The sequence below is a fragment of the Canis aureus genome, chromosome 25, assembly GCF_053574225.1.
Source record: "Canis aureus isolate CA01 chromosome 25, VMU_Caureus_v.1.0, whole genome shotgun sequence".
NCBI classification, from domain to species: domain Eukaryota; kingdom Metazoa; phylum Chordata; class Mammalia; order Carnivora; family Canidae; genus Canis; species Canis aureus.
Window position 1 is genome coordinate 13,486,281 of NC_135635.1, and position 22,310 is coordinate 13,508,590.

General features: G+C 34.2%; 1 protein-coding gene across 1 annotated transcript in view; it reads right to left on the reverse strand.

The window, feature by feature from the left end:
- The window catches only part of LOC144297741 (mucin-19-like), a 60,790-nt gene that overhangs the window by 27,052 nt on the left and 11,428 nt on the right, over window positions 1–22,310 (reverse strand). Inside the window, exons 5-23 of the mRNA XM_077871915.1 lie at window positions 21,765–21,950; window positions 21,462–21,629; window positions 21,192–21,374; window positions 20,512–20,628; window positions 19,324–19,441; window positions 17,534–17,580; window positions 16,425–16,484; window positions 15,533–15,761; window positions 14,681–14,795; window positions 14,173–14,233; window positions 13,862–13,959; window positions 12,653–12,863; window positions 11,811–11,933; window positions 11,217–11,340; window positions 9,498–9,633; window positions 7,993–8,085; window positions 7,232–7,319; window positions 6,931–7,068; window positions 5,796–5,945 (exon numbers count right to left, since the gene is read on the reverse strand). Of these exons, the coding sequence (XP_077728041.1) occupies window positions 5,796–5,945; window positions 6,931–7,068; window positions 7,232–7,319; window positions 7,993–8,085; window positions 9,498–9,633; window positions 11,217–11,340; window positions 11,811–11,933; window positions 12,653–12,863; window positions 13,862–13,959; window positions 14,173–14,233; window positions 14,681–14,795; window positions 15,533–15,761; window positions 16,425–16,484; window positions 17,534–17,580; window positions 19,324–19,441; window positions 20,512–20,628; window positions 21,192–21,374; window positions 21,462–21,629; window positions 21,765–21,950 (2,445 nt within the window). The remainder of the gene's footprint in view (window positions 1–5,795; window positions 5,946–6,930; window positions 7,069–7,231; window positions 7,320–7,992; window positions 8,086–9,497; window positions 9,634–11,216; window positions 11,341–11,810; window positions 11,934–12,652; window positions 12,864–13,861; window positions 13,960–14,172; window positions 14,234–14,680; window positions 14,796–15,532; window positions 15,762–16,424; window positions 16,485–17,533; window positions 17,581–19,323; window positions 19,442–20,511; window positions 20,629–21,191; window positions 21,375–21,461; window positions 21,630–21,764; window positions 21,951–22,310) is intronic.

Genomic DNA, 22,310 nt, shown 5'->3' on the forward strand with positions numbered 1-22,310 from the left:
AATAAATAAAATTTAAAAAAAAAAAAAAAAAAAAAAAAAGAATTGCAGGACGGGCAGTGAAGCCTGTCCTAAATTTGCTTCAGAAGAGACAGACCCCAGGAGGGCACAGGACATCAAGAGTTCTCCTGTTACTGGGCACCCTTCAATTTGTACAGATCAGTGCATCCGCACCTGCCCCCAGGAGCACCTAGGCCAGTGTGGACTGGGAGATTGCAGTTCCATACTCTCAGGGAGCCCTTGGCTCAGGAGCTGGAGATCTGGGTGCTACCATTTTTAAATTTTTTTTTCTTCTTCTTGCCTTTCACCTGGGAGAGGCAGGGCCTCTAGGGAGCAAACACCTCCCAGCATAAACAGTTCATACTGAGCCAGGCCACCTGGCAAGGGGCGGGGCACAGACACCTGTGAATGAGCAGAGAGGAACCCTCCAGAAGAACTGCTGGAAGAACAAGGGAAGAGCAAGTTTACTGACCAAACAGCACTGGAAAGCTCCAGGACTAAGGGAAAATAGTGTATAGAACTAGAGGCTTCTTTTATTATGATTCATTTATATGTCAGGTTAAAAATCTCCAATTTTTTTTCTCTTTTCCTGCCTTAACTACAATAGTTTACCAACTCTTCATTTTAAGCTTTTTCCTTCTTGAATTTCATTTTTCTAAAATCACATGTCTTAGATATATATCCCATTATTGGATTTCCTTCAATGTATTCAATTTAATTTTGGTAGGTATATGAATTATGGGTTTTTGTTTTTTTGTTTTTTCTGTCTCATTTAATTTTACAATGGTGGAAGTTAACACCTTCTAACACATGGACCAAAATACATCCAGAACCAAGTGGAACACTGTGTTGGTACATTCTGTGAGACTATATTCTCTCTTCCTTCCGATTGTGCTGCCCTCTTTTATCTTGTTTCTATTTTTGTGGTCGATGTTGGGTCTCTGTATAAGTTTTGCTCATTTATATAAATTTGGAATTAGGTATCTTCTAACACACAGAACAAAATACACTCAAAACCAAGAGGATCACCCTCTAGGTCCCCTCGGAAAGACTATATTCTCTCTCCACCACCACTTTCTCACCATTCCCCAATTCTTTTTCTTTTTTTTCTTTTTGATTATTATGCTTATGATTTTGTTTTAAAATTTGTCTTTCATATCAATAGTCTTTTTGTTTTATTTTGTTTTCTTCTTCTTCTTCTTCTTCTTCTTATTATTATTATTATTATTATTATTACTATTATTTTCTGGTCTCTGACTTCTTTGGAATCATTTAGGATGTATTTTTAAATGGGAACTGTATAGGTAATATGATGACACTAACCTCGTATCTTTCAATAGTTACTCTGAATGTGAATGGGCTAAATGTTCCCATCAAAAGATGCAGGGTATCTGCATCTATAAGTAAGACCCATCTATATGCTGTCTACAAGAGGTGAATTTTAGACCTAAGGACACCTCAAGAATGAAAATGAAGGGGTGGAGAACCATTTATCATTAAAATGGCCCTCAAAAGAAAGCTGGGGTAGCAATCCTCATATCAGATAAATTAGAATTTATATCAAAGACTGTAGTAAGAGATGAAGAAGGACACTATATCATACTTAAAGGATCTATCCAACAAGAAGACGTAACAATTATGAATACGTATGCCCCTAATGTGGGAGCAGTCAAGTATATCAATCAATGAATAACCAAAGAAAAGAGATACATAGATAATAATACATTAATAGCAGGAGACTTCAAAACAACACTCTCAGCAAGAGACAGATGTTCTAAGCAGAATAACACCAAAGAAACAAAGGCCTTGAGTGACACACAAGAACAAAGAGATTTCACAGATACACCCAGAACATTCCATCCTAATGCAACTGAATACACATTCTTCTCAAGTGCACATGGAACACTCTCCAGATAAGACCCACATATTGGGTCACAAATCAAGTTTCAACTGATACCAAGAGATTTGGATTTTCCGGGCAGCCCCGGTGGCGCAGCGGTTTAGCACCACCTGCAGCCCAGGGCGTGATCTGGAGACCCTGGATCGAGTCCCATGTCAGGCTCTCTGCATGGAGCCTGCTTCTCCCTCTGCCTGTGTCTCTGCCTCTCTCTCTCTCTCTCTCTCCCTCTCTCTGTATCTCTATGGATAAATAAATAAAATCTTTAAAAAAAAAGATTTGGATTTTCCTCTGCCTATTTTCAGATCACAAAACTTTGAAACTAGAACTTAATCACAAGAAGACATTTGGAAGCAACTCAAACACATAGAGGCTAAAGAGCATGCTACTAAAAGGTGAATGAGTCAACCAGGAAATTAGAGAAAAATAAAAAAGATTAATGGAAACTAATGAAAATGAAAATACAACTGTTCAAAATCTTTGGAATACAGCAAAGACAGTCCTGAGTAGGAAATACATCACAGTACAAGCCATCCTCAAAAATTTGAAAAAAACTAAAATACACAAGCTAATCTTGCACCTAAAGGAAATGGAGAAAAAACAGCAAATAAAGCCTAAACCAAGCAGAAGAAGAGAGATAATAAAGATTAGAGCAGAACTCAACGAAATAGAGACCAGAAGAACTGTAGAACAGATCAACACAACCGGGAGCTGGTTCTTAGAAGATTTAATAAGATAGATAAACCCTTAGCCAGCCATATTAAAAGAAAAGAGGAAAGACTCAAATTAATAATATCATGAACAAAAGAGGGGAGATCACAACCAATATCAAGGAAATACAATTTAAAAAACGTATTATGAGCAACAATATGCCAACAAATTAGGTACTCTGGAAGAAATAGATGCATTTCTGGAAACTTACAAATTACCAAAACTGGAACAGGAAGGAATAGAAAACCTGAATAAGCCAATAACCACTGAGGAAATTGAAGCAGTCATCAAAAACCTCCCAAGACACAAAAGTCCAGGGCAGATGGTTGCCCGGGGGAATTCTATCAAATGTTAAAGAAGAAATAATACCTATTCTGCTAAAGCCATTTCAAAGGATAGAAAGGGAGGGAACACTTCCAAACTCATTCTATGAGGCCAGCATCACCTTGATCCCAAAACTAGACAAAGACCCCACCAAAAAGGAGAATTATAGACCAATATCCCTGATGAACATGGATGCAAAAATTCTCACCAAGATACTAGCCAAATAGGATTCAACGGTATATTAAGAGGATTATTCACCACGACTATGTGGAATTTATCCCTGGGATGCAAGGGTGTTTCGACATTCATAAAGCAATCAACATGATAGATCACATCAATAAGAGAAAAAACAGGGCAGCCCGGGTGGCTCAGCAGTTAGGCCCCACCTTTGGCGCAGGGCCTGATCCTGGAGACCCAGGCTCGAGTCCCACGTCGGGCTCCCTGTGTGGAGCCTGCTTCTCCCTCTGCCTGTGTCTCTACCTCTCTGTCTCTCTGTTTCTCATGAATAAATAAATAAAATCTTTTAAAAAAATAAGAGAAAAAACAAGAACCAAGTGATCCTCTCAGTAGACACAGAGAAAGTATTTGACAAAATACAGCATCCATTCCTGATTAAAACTCTTCAAAATGTAGGGAGAGAGGGAATATTCCTCAATATCATAAAAGCCATTTATGAAAAGCCCACAGCAAATATCATTCTCAATGGGGAAAAACTGAGAGCCTTTTCCCTATGATCAGGAACACGACAGGGATGTCCACTCTCACCACTGCTATTCAACATAGTACTAGAAGTCCTAGCCTCAGCAATCAGACAACAAAAAGAAATAAAAGACATTCAAATTTGCAAAGAAGTCAAACTCTCCCTTTTTGCAGATGACATGATACTCTATATAGAAAGCCCAAAAGAGTCCACCCCAAGATTGCCAGATCATAGAGCAATTCAGCAGTGTGGCAGGATACAAAATCAATGCACAGAGATCAGTGGCATTTCTGTACACTAACAATGAGACTTAAGAAAGAGAAATTAAGGAATACAACCTAATTACAAATGTACCCAAAACCATAAGATACCTAGGAATAAACCTAACCAAAGAGGTAAAGAATGTATACTCGAAAAACTATGGAACACTTCTGAAAGAAATTAAGGAAGATGTAAAGAGATGGAAAAACATTCCACGCTCATGGATTGGAAGAATAAGTGTTGTGAAAATGTCTATGCTACCCAGGGCAATTTACATGTTCGATGCAATCTATATCAAAATACCATGGATTTTCTTCACAGGGTTGGAACAAATAATCTTAAGATTTGTATGGAACCAGAAAAGACCCCAAATAGAGTAATATTGAAAAAGAAAAATCAATGCTGGGGGCATCACAATGCCTGACTTCAAGCTGAGTTACAAAACCGTGATCATCAAGACAGTATGGTCCTGGCACAAAAACAGACACATAGATCATTGGAACAGAATGGAGAATCCAGAAATGGGCCCTCAACTCTAAGGTCAACTAATATTTGACAAGCAGGAAAGACTATCCACTGGAAAAAAGACAGTCTCTTTAATAAATGGTGTTGGGAAAATTGGACTGCCACATGCAGAAAAATGAAACTGGACCATTTTCTTACACCATACACAAAGATAAACTTAAATGGTTGAAATATCTAAATGTGAGACAAGAATCCATCAAAATACCAAGGATAACACAGGCAACAACCTTTTTGAACTTGGCCACAACAACTTCTTGCTAGACACATCTGTGAAGGCAAGGGAACCAAAAGCAAAATTGAAACTATTGGGACTTCATAAAGATAAAAATATTCTGCACAGTGAAGGAAACAATCAATAAAACTACAAAACAACCTATAGAATGAAAGAAGATATCTACAAATGATATATCAGACAAAGGGCTAGTATCCAAGATCTATAAAGAACTTATCAAACCCAATACCCAAGAAACAAATAATCCAGTCATGAAATGGGCAGAAGATATGAACAGACATTTCTCCAAAGAAGATATAGACATGGCCAACAAGCACATGAAAAAAATGCTCCATATCACTTGCCATCAGGGGAATACAAATCAAAACCACAATGAGATATCACGTCACACCAGTGAGAATGTCTAAAATTAATAAGACAGGAGACAACAAATGTTAGAGAGGATATGGATAAAGGGGAAATAGTGAAAGAAACTATATGGGAAAGGAGGGAAACTGAGTGGGAAAAACTAGAGAGTGAGATAAACCATGAGAGACTTAACTCTGGGAAATGAACAAAGGGAAAGTGAGTTGGGTTGTGGGACAGGGTAACTGGGTGACAGGAATTAAGTGAGGCATTTGATGGAATGAGTACTGGGTGTTATACTATATGCTGGCAAATTTAATTTAAATAAAATAAAATAAGTGAAAGAAAAATGAAAAAAAAATCTATATTTGATTTTTGGTATAATTAATATATATAAAGCAGTAGTTAGAGACCTAGATCTAGCTACAGCTCTATCACTGAGTAGCTCAGCAGTTTGGGTTTTCCTATTTCAACCAATGACGACTCCCATGCCTAAATTAAAGATCTGTAAGATTTCCTCTGACCCTACTATTCTATAGCTACAGATAAAACTGTCCAAGGAGGAACAGAATGGGTATAGAAAAGACAACTCTTGATCCCCCTTCATCGATTAAAGATGGGATTTCTAGTTGCGCCCTCAGCCAGCCAGACTGTTTCTCTGCTGTTCCCTGTAAAACTGTTGGGGACAGTACAACAAACTCTAGCTAAACCTAGGATTATCTGATAGTCTCATGTTATTATCAGAATAAGAATTCCTAGCACCAAATATTAAATTACAGAGTTTGATGCTCAATTACCGATACCTTTTTCTATACTGATGCATGAAGAGGGATTTCCTTTAGGACAGGGCATCATTTCCCAAGAATCAGCAAATGTCTGAGGCGTCTTCTCCAATATATTCTGACTTGACATTAAATCATCCTCTACTCTGTTGTTGAAGGAACCACAGAGTCCTGTACAGAGCACAGAACAAATTTTAACATTTCCTCAACCTACTCGGTGTTTTGGATTCACATTCTCATACCACATTCAGTTCTGTGCTTAAATCAAAACTAGCAGAAGCTATCTGAGAAAATGTCGTTAGCCTTTGTACACATAAGTATAATCTTAGGACACCTCAGATGAATGCCCATTTTATTCAAATTCCAGGAACACAGAGATACCATTTGCCACAAACATTGTGTTTTTCCTGTGTCGCCATCACTTAACCTCCTTTAACAAGGTAGGAAGCATGCTTATAAAGCAGGGCATTTGTGACTGCATATTTTCAATATTAGTGTGGAGAGCTGAATCATGTTAAGGGCTATATGGCTTTCTTATCTGGAGCCTTCTGACCCATGAATTACATTTTTTCTCTATGTATAAGTAAGTCACCTTCTGGAGTAAAGACATGTCACAAAAGCTCAGATGGTCTGAAACTAGTAACTGTGGGCTTGCCCCACAGTTTGTTTGTTTTGTTTGACATCCATGATGGTATGTAACAAGTAATTTCTATGACAGAAAACCTCTGAGAAAGAGGTAACCGTGTCATCTATGAGCAGAAAGACAAATTGTAATATAGCTTGTCTTTGAAACTTGATATTCAAAAGATGTATATGTATAATATTTCCACCTTTTTCTTCTGTAGGTAAAAGCTTTTGTAAGTTACATTAACAAAGTGAGATATAACATATATTATTAAACCTCACTTTGAAAAAAACAACCTTAATTTAAAAACCTTAAAATGTTTACACTTGCTGAAAAACATTTGGGAATAGATTTTGTAATAAATAAAACTGTCTTTACTATCAGTTGAAACTGTTTTACTGCAATATTGAATGGAACATTAAGTAAAAATGCTTAATGAGCCCATGTTCTTAATAGAAAGATAACTGAAAATTAAAATAAACGATGGTTATATTAGAGCCTTGAAAATAAAAACACATCCAGGGGACTTACCTACAGTTTCTGTGAAATCATTGGGTGGCAGTGAAACATATAATTGCATTGCAGGAGCAATTTGTATTTGCATTTTGACACCAAAGTTTGTTTCTACTTGAAGGTATGAGGAAGATGGTTTGAAGACATACACTCCATCTGTTAAAATAATAATGTTAACAGTAATGATTATAATATTTAAGTTTTTTATTTATTAGAATGGTTTTATACTTTAATATCCATTAAAAACAAATTTTTACTGTCCCTAAAAACTGAACAAATGAATGCAGCTTAGATTTTTTTTTAATGGTATTAAACTTACCTGAATAGTCATAACGGCTTTTGTGTTTAATCTTATTGCTTGTGATTGTTCCATTTCTATCAAACACATATTTGTCAACTGAAACAGACTAATATTGAAAATAACCGTTAGTTCATGTTTATTTGCAATATTAATTCATTTAATGTAATATATGAACCTAAATTTTTGTGCCATAAAAATGTTTCATTTTATTGGATTAGTTTTAACTATCTAAAATACAGAACATCTTTTGAAGCACTCCTATGTTGCTTCATTGTTTCTTATATCAATTCTTTGAGGAGAATTGTAAAGGAATCTTCATCCACAATTTGTAGATGAGGAAACTGCAATCCAAGACAGTGACTTCCATTTCCAAAGATCAAATGGCTTCTAAGTACCAAAGGCCAATCTTGGGGTCATCCCTCCCCCCCTCCCCATTTAGGTCTATTTCCATTTACAGTGTCAGTTCCAAATACATGAAACTCTAAACAAATATAATTACCTTCTTAAATGGTCTACAGAGTTTAATAATTTAATAAACACATGAGTTGATCTGTAATTAACACATCAGTTGTGTGTATATGATAATTTTTATATACTTAAGGAGCCTTAGAACTATCCAGCTCTTCCAGGGATTTTACTAATTTTCTATACAATCTCATTTGTGATTTCAACTTACCCAGTAAAGCCTCTCTTCAGCCACTAAAATTCTGAATTTGTGAAGTAATTCATTGGATCATTCAATTTTACTCTGGATAAACTTTAGGAAGCTGATTACTTACTGAATTTAAGTGGAGTGTAACACTATTTAAGCACGTTCCTGACTGGCCACTTGCACATGGACGAAGTTCAACACTAACAGACCAATCTTTATCCTGTTTAAAAAACGAATTTCATTGATTTATTAAAATGTCATTGATGATATGCTATTACCATGTGATTCAGTCACAATGCATGTTTGCATTTTAAACACACACTATTCCTACATCTAATCAGTCTCTTCTGAAAATAAAACCTTTTCAGTCTGTGCTAAGTCTAGAAATGGCCAAAAGTTTTATAGAAGGTCCAAGTGCTTTGCATATACTATATTTAAATAGTTTAAATAGTGGATTTTCATAGTCACTGTTTTTTTTTTTTCTTTTATCAATACTTTTTGTCTTCTCTTCCAGGGAAAGTGCTGCATTGTAGAGACTAGTAGGAATTAGAGGTAGCATAGCTGGTTTATTCTCTAGACAATCTACAGTGTCTATTTAAATCCAATGTGAGAGGTATTGAATTTGTAAAACCATAACATGAGCCATGTCAAACACTGACTTCCAGTTCTCATTTCAAGATCCAGAAATCAAATATATAAGAAGCAAAAGTTCCATGTATTGTGGTATATTTCCTTTTGTTTTCCTCATTCCCTACTTTCATGGATTATATGAAGAATATAAAAGGAAGGAAAGATCTGGAAAACTGCCTTTCAGTAGCAGTGGCTACATTTTTTAGATTACTGAGTATGACCCACTTCTCTGACTTCAGGAGTCACAGATTCTGCTCATTTTGGTTTCTTACCAATAAGATTAAATACAATTGTATTTTCAGACTACCTAAAGGTACAAAGCTATAAGATGGAATCCATCTTTTATTGAAATTCAGATTACTTAAATTATTAGTCCTGAGAAAGAATTTAAAAGTAAGGATAGCCTCTATCATACTGATGATAATTGTATTATAAAAACTAAAAATAAATGTAAAGGGATAATGATGAAAAAGGAAGATGTTTCATGGAACATAAAAGATAGTTTCAATTGAAGCATTAGTGAACACATGCAAAGAAAAATAGAAAAAAGAAATATTTTTTCCAGTATATTTAGAAAGTTACTAGTGATAAATTTGGGGGGTTTTGTTTGTTTGTTTAGGAAAGAATTTCTTTTTTTTAAGATTTTATGTATTCACGAGAGACAGAGAGAGGCAGAGACACAGAGGGAGAAACAGGCTCTTTGCAGGGAGCCTGATGTGGGATTCGATCCCAGACCCAGGACCACGCCCTGAGCCCAAGGCAGACACTCAATTGCTGAGCCCCCAGGTGTCCCCTGGGAAGGAATTTCTAAGGAGTACAGGTAATACCAATTGTCAATGTCAATATGTGACAGAAAACAGATACTGAAATATGTAATCAATAATTGAAGAGCTGCTTGTTATTTTTTAATAGTAATTTAAAGTAAAGATTGTGTTCAAATTTGTTGACTAGCTCGGTGTGTGTGTGCATCAATTTTCTCAAGTGTCCCAAGCTATTACATACATAGATGGCCAGGTAGTGACAGTTTCCAGGATGATGGTATTTAACACCGTCAAAGGTGGTGATTGAATTTCCTTCCACCTTACATCTTCCAGGACATAATGCTTCAGTGCAAGACCACTTTGCGTCTTGGCATGTGCTGTTAAAATGCAATGGTTATGTTAAAGGTCATCAGTTTTATTTTCTCTGTGGTGAAAATAAATATCCCAACATTAAAAATCAAAACTTAAACTAAGACATTTACTTAAGCTTTATTAGACCATCTTTAAAAAAAAAGTTAATCTTTACACCCAACATGAGGCTTGATCAAACAACCCCAAGATCAAGAGTCACATGTCTGTTAACTGAGCCAGCCACACACCCCTGTTAGACTACCCTTATTCTCCATGCAGCATCTCAAATCGGATTAAAAGTCACATCGATGGTGACGTCCTGGCATTTTAAAGGACTTGAATTCCATGGATGAAAATAATAGCTTCTGCCTCCATTAAACATATAAAAACTTTTAAACTCGATTTCAGAGGTTTGTTTAAATGGAATACCTTTCACTATTAGTACTAAAACACCTGCCACATGCCACATTGTAGATCCTCACTATTCAATAAAGTATAGAAACATAGAGCTATTGATTACTTGAAATGTGACTAGTCCTGATTGACATCTGATATATATACAAAATACAGCCTTTTAAGACTTAATTTGAAAAATAGATTGTAAAATCTCTTATTAGCTTTTTTATAAAGCTAATCTATCAAATAGAAATTCCATTTCTAGATGATAATACTGTATCTTGGATATATAAAATACATAACCAAAATTAATTCCACCTCAGTCTTTTCGCTTTTTAAAAATGCATCAACTAAAAAATGTTAAATTATGTATGTAGGTCATATTCATGGCTCACATGATATTTCTCTTGGATAGCATTGTCCTAGATATTCAATAAATCATACCTATTGTATTCATAATTATTACTATTATATTATTGCCACACTAACAGCAATACTTCTCATTTATAAAGAACATACTATAGTATAAATAATAGATTAGTTTTCATTGAGTCAGATTATTTCCCTACCAGGGCACAATACATTTTTAGGGAAGTCCTTTGGGGTTCTGCAGAAATTTAGTTTCAGGGAAAAATCATAATGAAGAATGCTGAACACTCTCTGATCAGCATATTGTTGCTGAACTCAAATAATCTACACTAATTTTTGGCCCATTAAAATCCACTCTTACTAATCTATAAAGATCATATATTTATAAACATATATAAATATATACAAATATATAAATTAAGATTAAATATATCTTTATCAATATAGTCACATATAAAATTTATTTAAAAAGTATTGGGTTGTTTCTGATTATACATTTTATTAATATTCTTGATAATTAGTATAATTGTTTCAGTGTTATAACTATACTCTTGTATTATTCTTTGCTCTATATTTGCAACCACCAATTGATTTACTCTTTGAAACACTATTTCAGTTAGAGAAATACATCACATTTTAAAAATACATAGAAAGTTCATATGTTTTATTTTAAAAGCACACTACACTTTCCCTAAGAAATAAAATATAAATTATCAACACAGAAAATTCCGTGTTTATTTCTGAAAACTTTATTTTAAGGGTGGATTTAGGAATTATTTCAAATGATCAAAATATTAGCATTATTTCACTATTAATAAAATGTGAACAAAAAGCATGCACATACCACTGAGAACCACAAGGACCTCCTCGGACTTCCCCTGACTGATAGATCTTTCCATGTAAATCGCAGGGACATTCAGCTTTTAATACACACTGCCCTTTCCCTCCAATATCATCCAATAGATAACCTAGAATAAATATAATAATATATTTATTTTACTTATAATATAATTTATATTATAATAAATATATTATACAAGAACTATATAAACATCAATAAATTCTCAAGAAATGAACTATGGAATCACTCTTGAGCTAGTTTTTTCAAGTGTAAACACCCACTTAAAATGGTAAGCTCCATTCAGCAATCAACTAGTTTGAGAACTGGCAAGAATATAATTTTCTAGGCCATAGAGCATTCTTAGGAGCCCAATATAGAACTACTGGGTCATATGTGAAGTTCCAGAGCCCTCAGGTACTATAGAGGTAGATATACACAATAACTTTATAAGCCTCTCCTACCTCTCTTCTGCAGTTTGCTAGAAGGATGGATTATGAGAGGTGATTTCATTAGAAATCTAGTAAGAAATAAGACCCACCATTCTTGAGTCACTGTTTTCAGTTGTTTTAGCATAAACATTCTCACAGGGTATCTTACCTTCTGGGCAGATGCAGCCATTCACACATTCACTGTCTTGAAAAGGAGCCACATCAGAACAAGTTGCAGGATTTGAGGGACCACATTCTTTGTAGATGTGTTTTTCTGGGCATGTAGGTTTTCCTGAAGAAATACAGAAATACGTATACATGGGAATGAGAAGGAAATGAATGTGATAAATACATAATATTACAATGGAGATATTTTCAATGGGATTCTTTGAGTCTAATTTTCAAGACAGGAGTCAGTCTTTAAAAATACTCACTACAATTAAATTATGCCAATTCCTCATGTATTATTTTATGATACAATATTTAATTTGGAGAAAAAAGTAAAGACGTAAGTGAGGAAGAAATGTATATTATATATGTCATAACATCTCATCTTACTTTGAAATGGATCCTCTGCTTGTATTTAACTTATAAGGATTGAGTAAAGCATAAGTTGAAAGTATTTTTACACTTGTGTGAAATTCACATTATATGTTGTACTAATTTTTTGAAAGAAAACCAAAGTAGTACTCAACATGCTTTTGATAACTTTTCCAGTTACTTATTTTCACTTTTTGCAGGATTTCTCATTTTTCCCAGTGCCTTTTACTAATTATAGGCTATAAAGTTCCTAATTGAAATCTTAAAGCAAAAAACTGTAACCATGGCAAGTCACTTCACCAAAACAGGACTGTTTCCTCATAAGTACCTGTGAGAGATAAGACTCCATTGTATCTAAGATCCCTTTCCGGGCTAATAGTTATTTGAGAAGATTACTTTGAAATACAGCTCAACTTTAAAGTGCTACAAAAACTTTCTGGTTTGGAATCTGCAATCAAATTTAAAACTTACCGCAAGTCACATCCAAATCATCTCTCCAGGACTCATAGATGCCAGGACCATCTGAGGTACACAGGCGGGACAATTCTGAATAAGTGTCACATGTAGCATTTTTGTCTCTATTTCGGCAGTAGTCATCAACACAGATCATTCTGTAGTCAGTGGAAAAAGCGGCGACCTTTCTACATTTTTCAAAGTAAGTTCCAATAATTTTGTCACAGTGCTGCCAAATAAAGCATGAAGTTTTATTAAAACATAAGAAAAAATTGACAATCAAATGAACATTAGGAAAAGATCAATTCAGAAGTATTTGCATGATAACCTATAACTTTAGGGGCAGGGAGAGTTGCTGAATGCTGGTTGACATGGAGCATTTTTGAAATATGTTCATCGGCACAGTGAATCCTGAAAGCATACTTCACCTCTGAAGGGTATTACGTAACAACTTCAGAAATGGCTATACCTACATTCATCCAAAATTTCTCCAAAGGTGACATGAAGTTTACAACTTAAGAAAATGGAAGGGCAGAGAGAAAAGAGATGTTGCCAGTGCCAGAGAGTGGGATGGTAAACGACTGAGACCACAAAAGACAGAAGTAAAACCAGTCCTTTATCTGCCAGTCTTATATTCAGTGAGCAAATGCAGCAGCTAGATAGAGTGGTAGGGTGCTTTCTTGGTGGGGGCATGTGAGTTGGTGCTGGAAACAATGTATTTGTTATGTTGGCTAAAGAGGAAAACACATACATTATTGAACTCATAGGAGTTAAAATTTCAACATAACTACCACATAGTTGTTTTCTAAATCTATTTGTCACAGAGAAACATGAAACCACTGTCAAGCAAATGCACAATTTGTACCAATGAAGCCCTAAGACAACTGATAACATTCTCCAAGTGAGATATAAGAGTAAGTGAAATAAAATCTTCAAAGATTGCTTTGAAGCAATCTCTGCTCAGCCAGGAGGCTGCTTCTCTCTCTCCCTCTGCCTGCCGCTATGCCTACTTGTGTGCTCTTTGTCGAATATATAAATAAAATCTTAAAAAATAAATAAATAAACTAAAGCTGAGAAAAAGAAAGACTGCAGGGACATCGGAGAGAAAGCAGTTGCACAATTCTGAGAATAAGACACACGTGCTTAGAAGAGGATGTTGGCTATCTAAATTGAAATCAAGGGGAATAGTGATGAAATTTGCTACTAGAGGAATTTTAAATCTCTTACCTGTACACCATCTTCACAAACTTCATAGTTTTTACTAACAGCTTTGGGACAATCACCAGGAATTTTACTATGGGCAATGTGTTCATTGATATTGTCTCCTTAAAAAGAAAATAATGTTTAGTTCAACATACTCACTATGTATATGCATGTTATTTTCAAGCTAAATATAGCTAAATTGACAACATAATTTTTTTTATTTTAACAATTTCTTATTCCTTAGACAAATGCAAATTATTGTTAATAATATGACCAATCACTTTATAATTCTTTTGGGAAGCAATTTGCTTAGACTTAACATACTGAAATCTTACCTGGAGTGCTATTGAAGTTGCCACAAAGACCACAAGTTGGATATTGCTTGTGAAGAGCAAGCTTTTAAGAAAAAAAATCACATGTACATGTTTATAAAATATTAAAAATACCGTAAGAGAAAAATCTATCCAAACCAAAAGATAGTGTCTGTTCATATTCAAGTCTACCTAAGCTGGTTACTTAGGCATGTAAACAGAACCTCTCTTAAAGGACTTGGATCTAGAAGTTGGAAAGATCCTGACTCTTTTCCTTACTATGTGTCTTTGGGTAGATTATTTAGCTTGTATTAGCCTGAATTTTCTGAGTTCCATCATCTGTAAAATAAGATTAATGATAGTATGTACTTCAAGGTATTTTGAGGTTTAAATAAGATAATGCTTAGTACAGTGCATAATACAGATTTTTCGACAAAACTTAGCTCTTATTTTCCTTATGATATAATGTTTTTATAACTGAAAGCAAAGAACAAAAAGCACAGGAATGTAAGAAAATCAGAGCCAGACTTACTGAGAGTTTATTTTTGTCCCACATCAAAGACAGGATTCCTCTCCGGCTTTTCAGGACATAATGTTCTCCATATTTTTTAATGTGTATCAGTTTATTGTCATATGGTATCTGTACACTGAAAAGTATAAAATTCAAATACATATTATGATAAATATAGTATTATAACATGTTTTTCTTTAAATAATTCATGTTCTGTAGTATCATAAATATAATACTGGCTAATAAATATTAAAGTTTTCTTTTTCCCCCTCTCATTTCAGAAAGGGGACACAATAGTTTTGGTTTTCCAATTTTTGAAAGACTTTAAAGAACAATGAATAAATCCTTGGGGCTTTGGAGAAATAAAAAAGAAGAAACTGGTCCAGTAAGAAATAAATGTTCAAAAAACTTGAAATGTTCACAAGTAGATTATTATGCCTCAACTTCTTATCCCAGAAAGTATTCAAATATGGCATCCCTTCCAAAAATGAATTGCTACTTCTAAAAACAATGGTCTAGGTTTCAATATAGGGAAAGTTTCATATTTATATTTAATGATAAACTTACAACTGAAAATTGAAATATTATATTAACAGATTTGTTGAGTATTCATGTTGCCCAAATCTAGATATTCAAAATACTCAAATAAAACTACTCTTTTTCTTCTTACCTTGTTATAAAAATAAATATAGTATCTTATAATCCCACATATAACAAAATCTCCTATCAGACTATGTCCACGAAATTATTATAGTTACCGATATGAGCACCAAAATAAGAAAAGAATACCATCTTTTCCCTATTCAACTTTTTTTCTTTTTGCTCTAGGTACTAAGTGCTTCTATAGCATTTATTCATAATTGTGACATTTACCTTTTTTCATTGACTACAATGTTATCGCCAAAAATAGAGACTTCATTATTGTCAATTTTAACTGCTATTTTTTCAAAGTCACTGTTACTGTTTCGTTTGATTTCAATATTGAAATCTCCTCCAGATTCAACGCAATGATGGCAGAAAGTGTATGCACAGGAAGACTCAAAGGAAAAGATGCGGCCATTGAAAGCTTTATATGCTCCTTTGCCCCAAGTAGAAGCTTCACCTACAAAATATTTAGAGTAAAATATTCATAATTATTTAGAACCATTAACATAACTTCTAGTTCTTATTTTTTAAGTATTTATATACCAAGAGAAAATATCACTGAAAGGTTCTTTTCTCCCTGCCACCACCTTAAATCAATACTTTTCTTTCTCACATATAGCAAAAAGACACACACTAAAAGTAGTACCTAAATGCTTGGGAATATTCTGGCTCAGGTGTCTATTCTGGCTCAAACAAAATATGGTGTCTATTCTGGCTCAAACAGAATATGAATAAATATCTTTTTCCTAAAGAAAAGGGAAATTGTCTCTAATGTGGGAAGGAATATATGGAGGGAGTTGTGGTCTGTTTGCTTACTTGTTCTGCGTTTTGCAGAGATAATCTTTCTAGTGGGTTATCATTTATATCAAATAAGTGTTAAAAATCGTTTTCCTCTATGTACATGTATATGTATATATGTTTATGAGTAGGTGTCTTGTGTATATGTGTGTGCATGTGTGTGTATGTGTGTCTTTGAGGACAAATAGTACAAATGTGATGCCGTTCAAACATGTAATGAGTTTAAAACTAGTTCCAAATTTTGGTTACTTTGTAACCCCATTAGGGACTGGCTGGCTTGAACATAAAAATATAGATAGAAATCAGAGTCATTTTTACTTACCAATAATTGGGCTTATTTTTGAGTATTTCGGAATTGCTTCTGGAATGTTGGATCCTTCTGCTATTTAACACAATGAATAGATTACTTAAATTTCAAGAGATACATTGATTTTAAATATACAGAACATTTGGACTTCTCCATGGGAACTTAGAAGCTAATTCTGAAGGCCATCAATGAGTTTCTTTATCTTAAATATGTAAATTTCATTTTGTGAGAGCTATGATTTACCAAAGTCATATACATGATTATCTCTGAAATCCATACTTTTTTTTTCTTGAACAATTAGCCATAGTATTTTCAGAAATCTTATGAGCTTATTCATTTTGGGTCATGTACAATTACTAAGATACTCTGCATCCCCTACAGAACTGTATTTTGAAATTCAAAAATAGAACTTTACTAGCATACTTTTATTGGGAGCCACTAGCTAAACAGGTCCAAGGCAGATTTTATTAAATCAGTCTATTACATAATACTAATAATTCCATTACCTAAATATAAAGAGAATTCAATTCTCCTGATCAAAGAGGAAAATTCATATCCCTTGATACTTTCCCATGATTGTTATTTCTAACACACTGACCCTTTTATGTAACCAAGTAAATTTATATGAAATCTTAGAGCAAGGTCTAAAATCAAGCAGAATAGAGGAGCAACAACAATTACAAAAATCAATATTTTGATAGAATTTTTCAATATGTTTTACAATGCCATTTATTGTGTGTCTTGAGGCCACTTGTCTTTACTACAGGTTGTCTTTTCTCACATTGGGTGGAAGTAGATTGAACTCAATTTATTTATAAAGTCATTTTTTAAATGATATATCTAAAATGGTGAAGGAGATGCTGCATTATGTTTTATTTAGGTTCCCTTATAGTATAATTTAATCTATCTTATTCAGGAAGTTGTTTAAAATATACAGTTGGTTATCTAAACTTCAAAGAGAAGCATTTAGAAGCTCAATTCAACGTGGAAAAGACATAATATCATGTCCTAGTAAATCAATAATCCATAGAACATTTACACTTCAAAATTCTATATCTACACACACATACATATGCATCATATATGTATATTTTTTAAACACTGAAAGTCATAAATCAAACTACCTGGAGTACTGAGTGGTCCAGAGGCATTGTTGTCAGATGACCTTGTGGTACCTATTTTAAGACAAAATAGTTAAACTGTTTCTTAAATGTGGACATCTTACTTGGTAAAATATGAAAAAAAAATTTTAAAATCTGATGTAAAATCATGGATCCAAATTCAGCAATGCTAATAGCAGATTTAGAATTATGTGAAGCTCTATATGAAAAAAAATATTATCAACTTAACAACCTGTGGGAGAAACAAAATGAAATGCCTCACCACCAAATGAACTGATACCAAATTAATTTATTTCAGATCAATTGCCTTAAAATGTATTCAGGAAGCAAGAAAGGTTTGTGTAAACAGGATTCAGGGTCTCCCATCCCAGTTTTAACCCCACTTACTTCCATTTTGAATTGCTTTACATTTGCAAAATCTAGATACCATTTCAAGATGTCAACTGAACAAAGGATTTTGCACACACAAAAACTGGAAGTATGAAAGCCACTAATCAAAAAAAAAAAAAAAAAAAAAAAAAAAAAAAAAAAAAAAAGAAAGCCACTAATCTAGTTGAGCTGAGATGTTCATCACGTGTCTAATGTCAAGAGACAATAATGTCAACAGATTTAGAACTTGCCATTTCAAAGCCACTAGATGCACTGCAATTAGATATACTATCTGAAAGGACACTAATTAATAAAAATCTGTCTCAGTTAAAAAATTAAAGCAGTCAAAAGCTGGCATCCAAACAGCAGAAAAATCTCAAATTGGTAACTACTCCACAATAAAAAGATGAGAGGCAACTACTTCTTAATACATCTCTCAGGAACACATCCTAAATTTGAATACCTGAACTAATGGCAGCAGATCTGGGGTTTAGATATTCAGTCTCTTAAACCATTTATATTGACTGCGTTTAAACAAAATTGATGGTATAAATAATGATTTCAAATTTCTCAATTCCATTGCAGTATTGACCTCAAAACTGAGGTCCAAAGATTAAGAACTACCCAAAATGGAATTATTTCTGTATGACCAAATCTTTTTTTGAGCAGATTCATTGATAGTTAATCCTGACTGAGATCAATTATTACTACACTACCTTATATCTCTTGCTAATTAGACTTTTCCTTTTAAAAATGTATCAATCCTAAAGTTGAGTTCTAAATGTGAATTCTGAATATTCTTCACATCACCCATGTCATTAGAAGTCTACTGCCACAGTTCTGTGGTCATCTAGTCTAGTGGCTCCCAAGGCTTTCCAATACTGCTAGCAAAATCAAAATAGTTTCCATACCTTGGTAAATATTATTTTAACAATATATACCACAAATTCCTATTCAATCTAATATTTCCATTAACTGGAAATATTAAATTTTATGAGATTTTCAAAAGGGATGGAAGTTCCTTACTCTTGTCAGTAATAAACATGTAAAAAATGTAAACTACCAAGACCAGACTCAGAATACAAAGCTCAAACCCAACAGATTATCTGCTACTCTACCCACCTCTTCAACTAATGCAACTCCAAATCAATTTTGCACAACATAAACAATTCCATATCAGTATAATCAGAGTTGTAAAATTCATTCCACATTCTATGCTAAAAATATTAAATGACTTTTCCCTGATCACATGTAGTTTATCATTTCAGAATTTTAGTTTGCTTTCTATTTCATTATAAATGTTTGTGATTTTCATTGTTATTTTATAATGTATTTTAGAATCCTGACTTTCTAATCATCAGACACAAATCTTAATTCTCAAGTCTTGAGAGCCAGATCCAGTAATATCCTTTCCAGTATCACAGGTACCTGTACCACTAAGACCAGTTTCATCAAATTCGTTTGGTCCAGAAGCACCACCAAGTCCAACTGCACCCTTCCTTCCTCCACCACTTCCAGAACCAGAAGACCAAGCGTTTTCTCCTAATGGAAAATCAAAATGTGATTAAAAGAAATGAAGAAGGAAGAAATTAATTTGGAATTCTTGGGAATAGAGTCCAGGTTAGATACCTGAACCACTGACATCACAACTAGGACTCAAGTATCCAGCCCCCATGAATCCACTGCTACTCTCTCCATTCCCACCATTTTCACTGATTCCAAATCCCTGCTGATCAGATGACCCCCAATTTAATCCTGACTCTTCAGAGGTACCACCAGAATATCCATCCCCATTTCTTGCACTTGAGTCACCTGCTGAATACAAAATGATGGTCACAGGGGCACAGTTGGTTGTCTGCCTTCAGCTCAAGTCATGATCCCAGGGTCCTGAGATCAAGCTCTGCATTGGGCTCCCTGCTCAGCAGGCAGTGTGCTGTCCCTCTGCCCTTCCCCTGCTCATGTACTTACTCTCTCAAATAAATAAATAAAATCTTCTTTAAAAATCAAAATAATGGTCACAAGAATTATTTTTAATGCATAGCATGATTCAGAATTTTTCTATGCACAGAAATCAACCATCAAGCACTAGAGCTAGAGCCTCCAGGACCACCTACTCTATTTCCATCAAAGTCTTTACTAATATAGCCATTAAATTTGAACCAGAATCTCCAACAACAAATTGAGTTTTGCCCTTCCTTTCTCCATTTTCAAAATTAGAAAACCAAGTCCTTCCTCTAATGGAAAATTTAAATGTTATTTTTAAAAATGATAAAAACTGAAATCCATTTCAATTTCACCAAGTGCAAGTTAGTAGAATGCCTGAATTATGGGCATTGGACCTGAGATTCATGGATCCAGGACAACATACATGGTGCTGCTCATTCTATCAATTCCCTGCCTCCAAATTCCTTTTTATCAAATGCCCAAACACAAAATCCTGAATGTTCAAAATTATCACCAGCATGTTCACTGCCACCTCTTGCACTCGTACATCTACCAGAATATTAAAAGTGTGTCAATAAGACATACTTAATAAATTTTATAATTGAGAAATGCTTAAGCAAAAAATTAACTATCAACATCCATACCACTAAAATTAGGTTTTCTAGTACCTTTTATTACATTTTCACTAAGACCAATGTCATCAAATCGATTTGAACCAGAATCTCCAAGATCAACTTCACGTTTCCTTTCTCCATGTCTCAAATGAAATGATGAGGACTTTTCCACTAACAGAGAAATAAAAATGTTAATACAATAATAGATGAAAGGCTGAAATCAACTTAGATTTCACCTGAGCAGAGTCCAAGACGCTTAGACTACCTGAGCCACTGGCATCAGAGTCCCTGCTGCTCTTATCACTCTGACCAAATCTACTGCTTTCAAATCCCTTTTGACCAAATTTCTAAAAATCATATTTCAAATTTTCTAATATGTCATCACAAAATTATCCCCAATTTTTGCACTGATATTGCCTGCAGAATGTAAAATGATTGTCATCAGAACATATTCCAATACACTTTATGATTCAAATATTTTAGGCACAGAAATTAAACATCAACATCTAAATCACTGGAACTAAATTCACTAGTACATTTTATTCCATTACGACAATTGTCACTATAGCAATTTGAACCAGAATCTCCAAAATAAAATTCAGTTCCAAACTTCTTTCCTTCAAGTCCGAAATCAAAAACCCAGGCCTTTTCACTATTAGGAAATTCAAAATATTATCAAATAAAATAACAAATATTTGAAATCCAATTTCTCAGGAACAGAGACAGTGGAGTACCTGAGCTACCAGCGTCAGATCCAAAGCCTTTGAATCCAGCCCCGGCGGATCTACTGCCATTCATTCTATTCCCTCCAATTTCATTGATTCCAAATCCCTGTTCATCAGAAACCCCTAAGTTGGTTTCCGATTTTCCAGAGCTGTCACCAACAAGTGTATTCTGATTTCTCAAACTGGTATCACCTGCAGAATATAAAATGATGTCACCAAGTGTATTGAAAATATTTCATGATTCAGAAATTTTTATGCATAAAAATGAGATATCAATACCTAGCTTTTGGGGAACGGGTCCTCCAGAACTACTCATTTGACTTCCTTCAATTTTTATTTTGCCATTACCACCACTGCCACCAAATGAACTTGAACCCGAAGCTCCAAAACCAAATGCAGCATTGCCCTTCCTTTTTCCAAGTTCCCAACCGAAAGACCCAGTTCCAACTGACAGAAAAATTAAAATGTTATTAAAAATCAACCTTAATAATCTTAGTATTAAATACTAAAGAAATGTATTTTTAATCAATTAGTTACTTTAATTAATTTCAAAGTTTGTAGAATGAGTCTTAGTTGAAGTACCTGAGCTACGAGCATTAAATCCGAAACCCACTGATTCACCACCGGCAGATCCTCTGCTGCTCATTGCACTCCAGTCAGCTCTACCAATGCCCAATCCCTTTGGATCAGGTGCCCCCAAACCAAAACCCAAATTTCCAGAGACACTGCTACTAAATCCAGCCCTACTTCTTGGATTGGTATTATCTGCTAAAATTAAAAAAAAAAAAAAAAAAAAAAAGAAAAGAAAGGTTGTTACCAGATGATACCAGGTAATAATTAAATACAACTTATGACTCTTTGCTTTCCATGTACAAAACCTAAATAGTAATAATTAGATCACTGGAATTTGATTTTCCAATGTTTCCTATTTCATTTTCACCAAAGTCTTTTTATGCAAGACCACTGATACCCATTCCACATGAGCCAAAATTACCAAGACTAAATTCAAAATCACCCTTCTTTCTACCACCAAGTCCAAAATCAGCAATTGTAAAATTCAACTGTTATCAAGACCAAAAAAACAAGGGATATAAATTATTTGTATTTTTCTTAATAGAGTCTGGATCA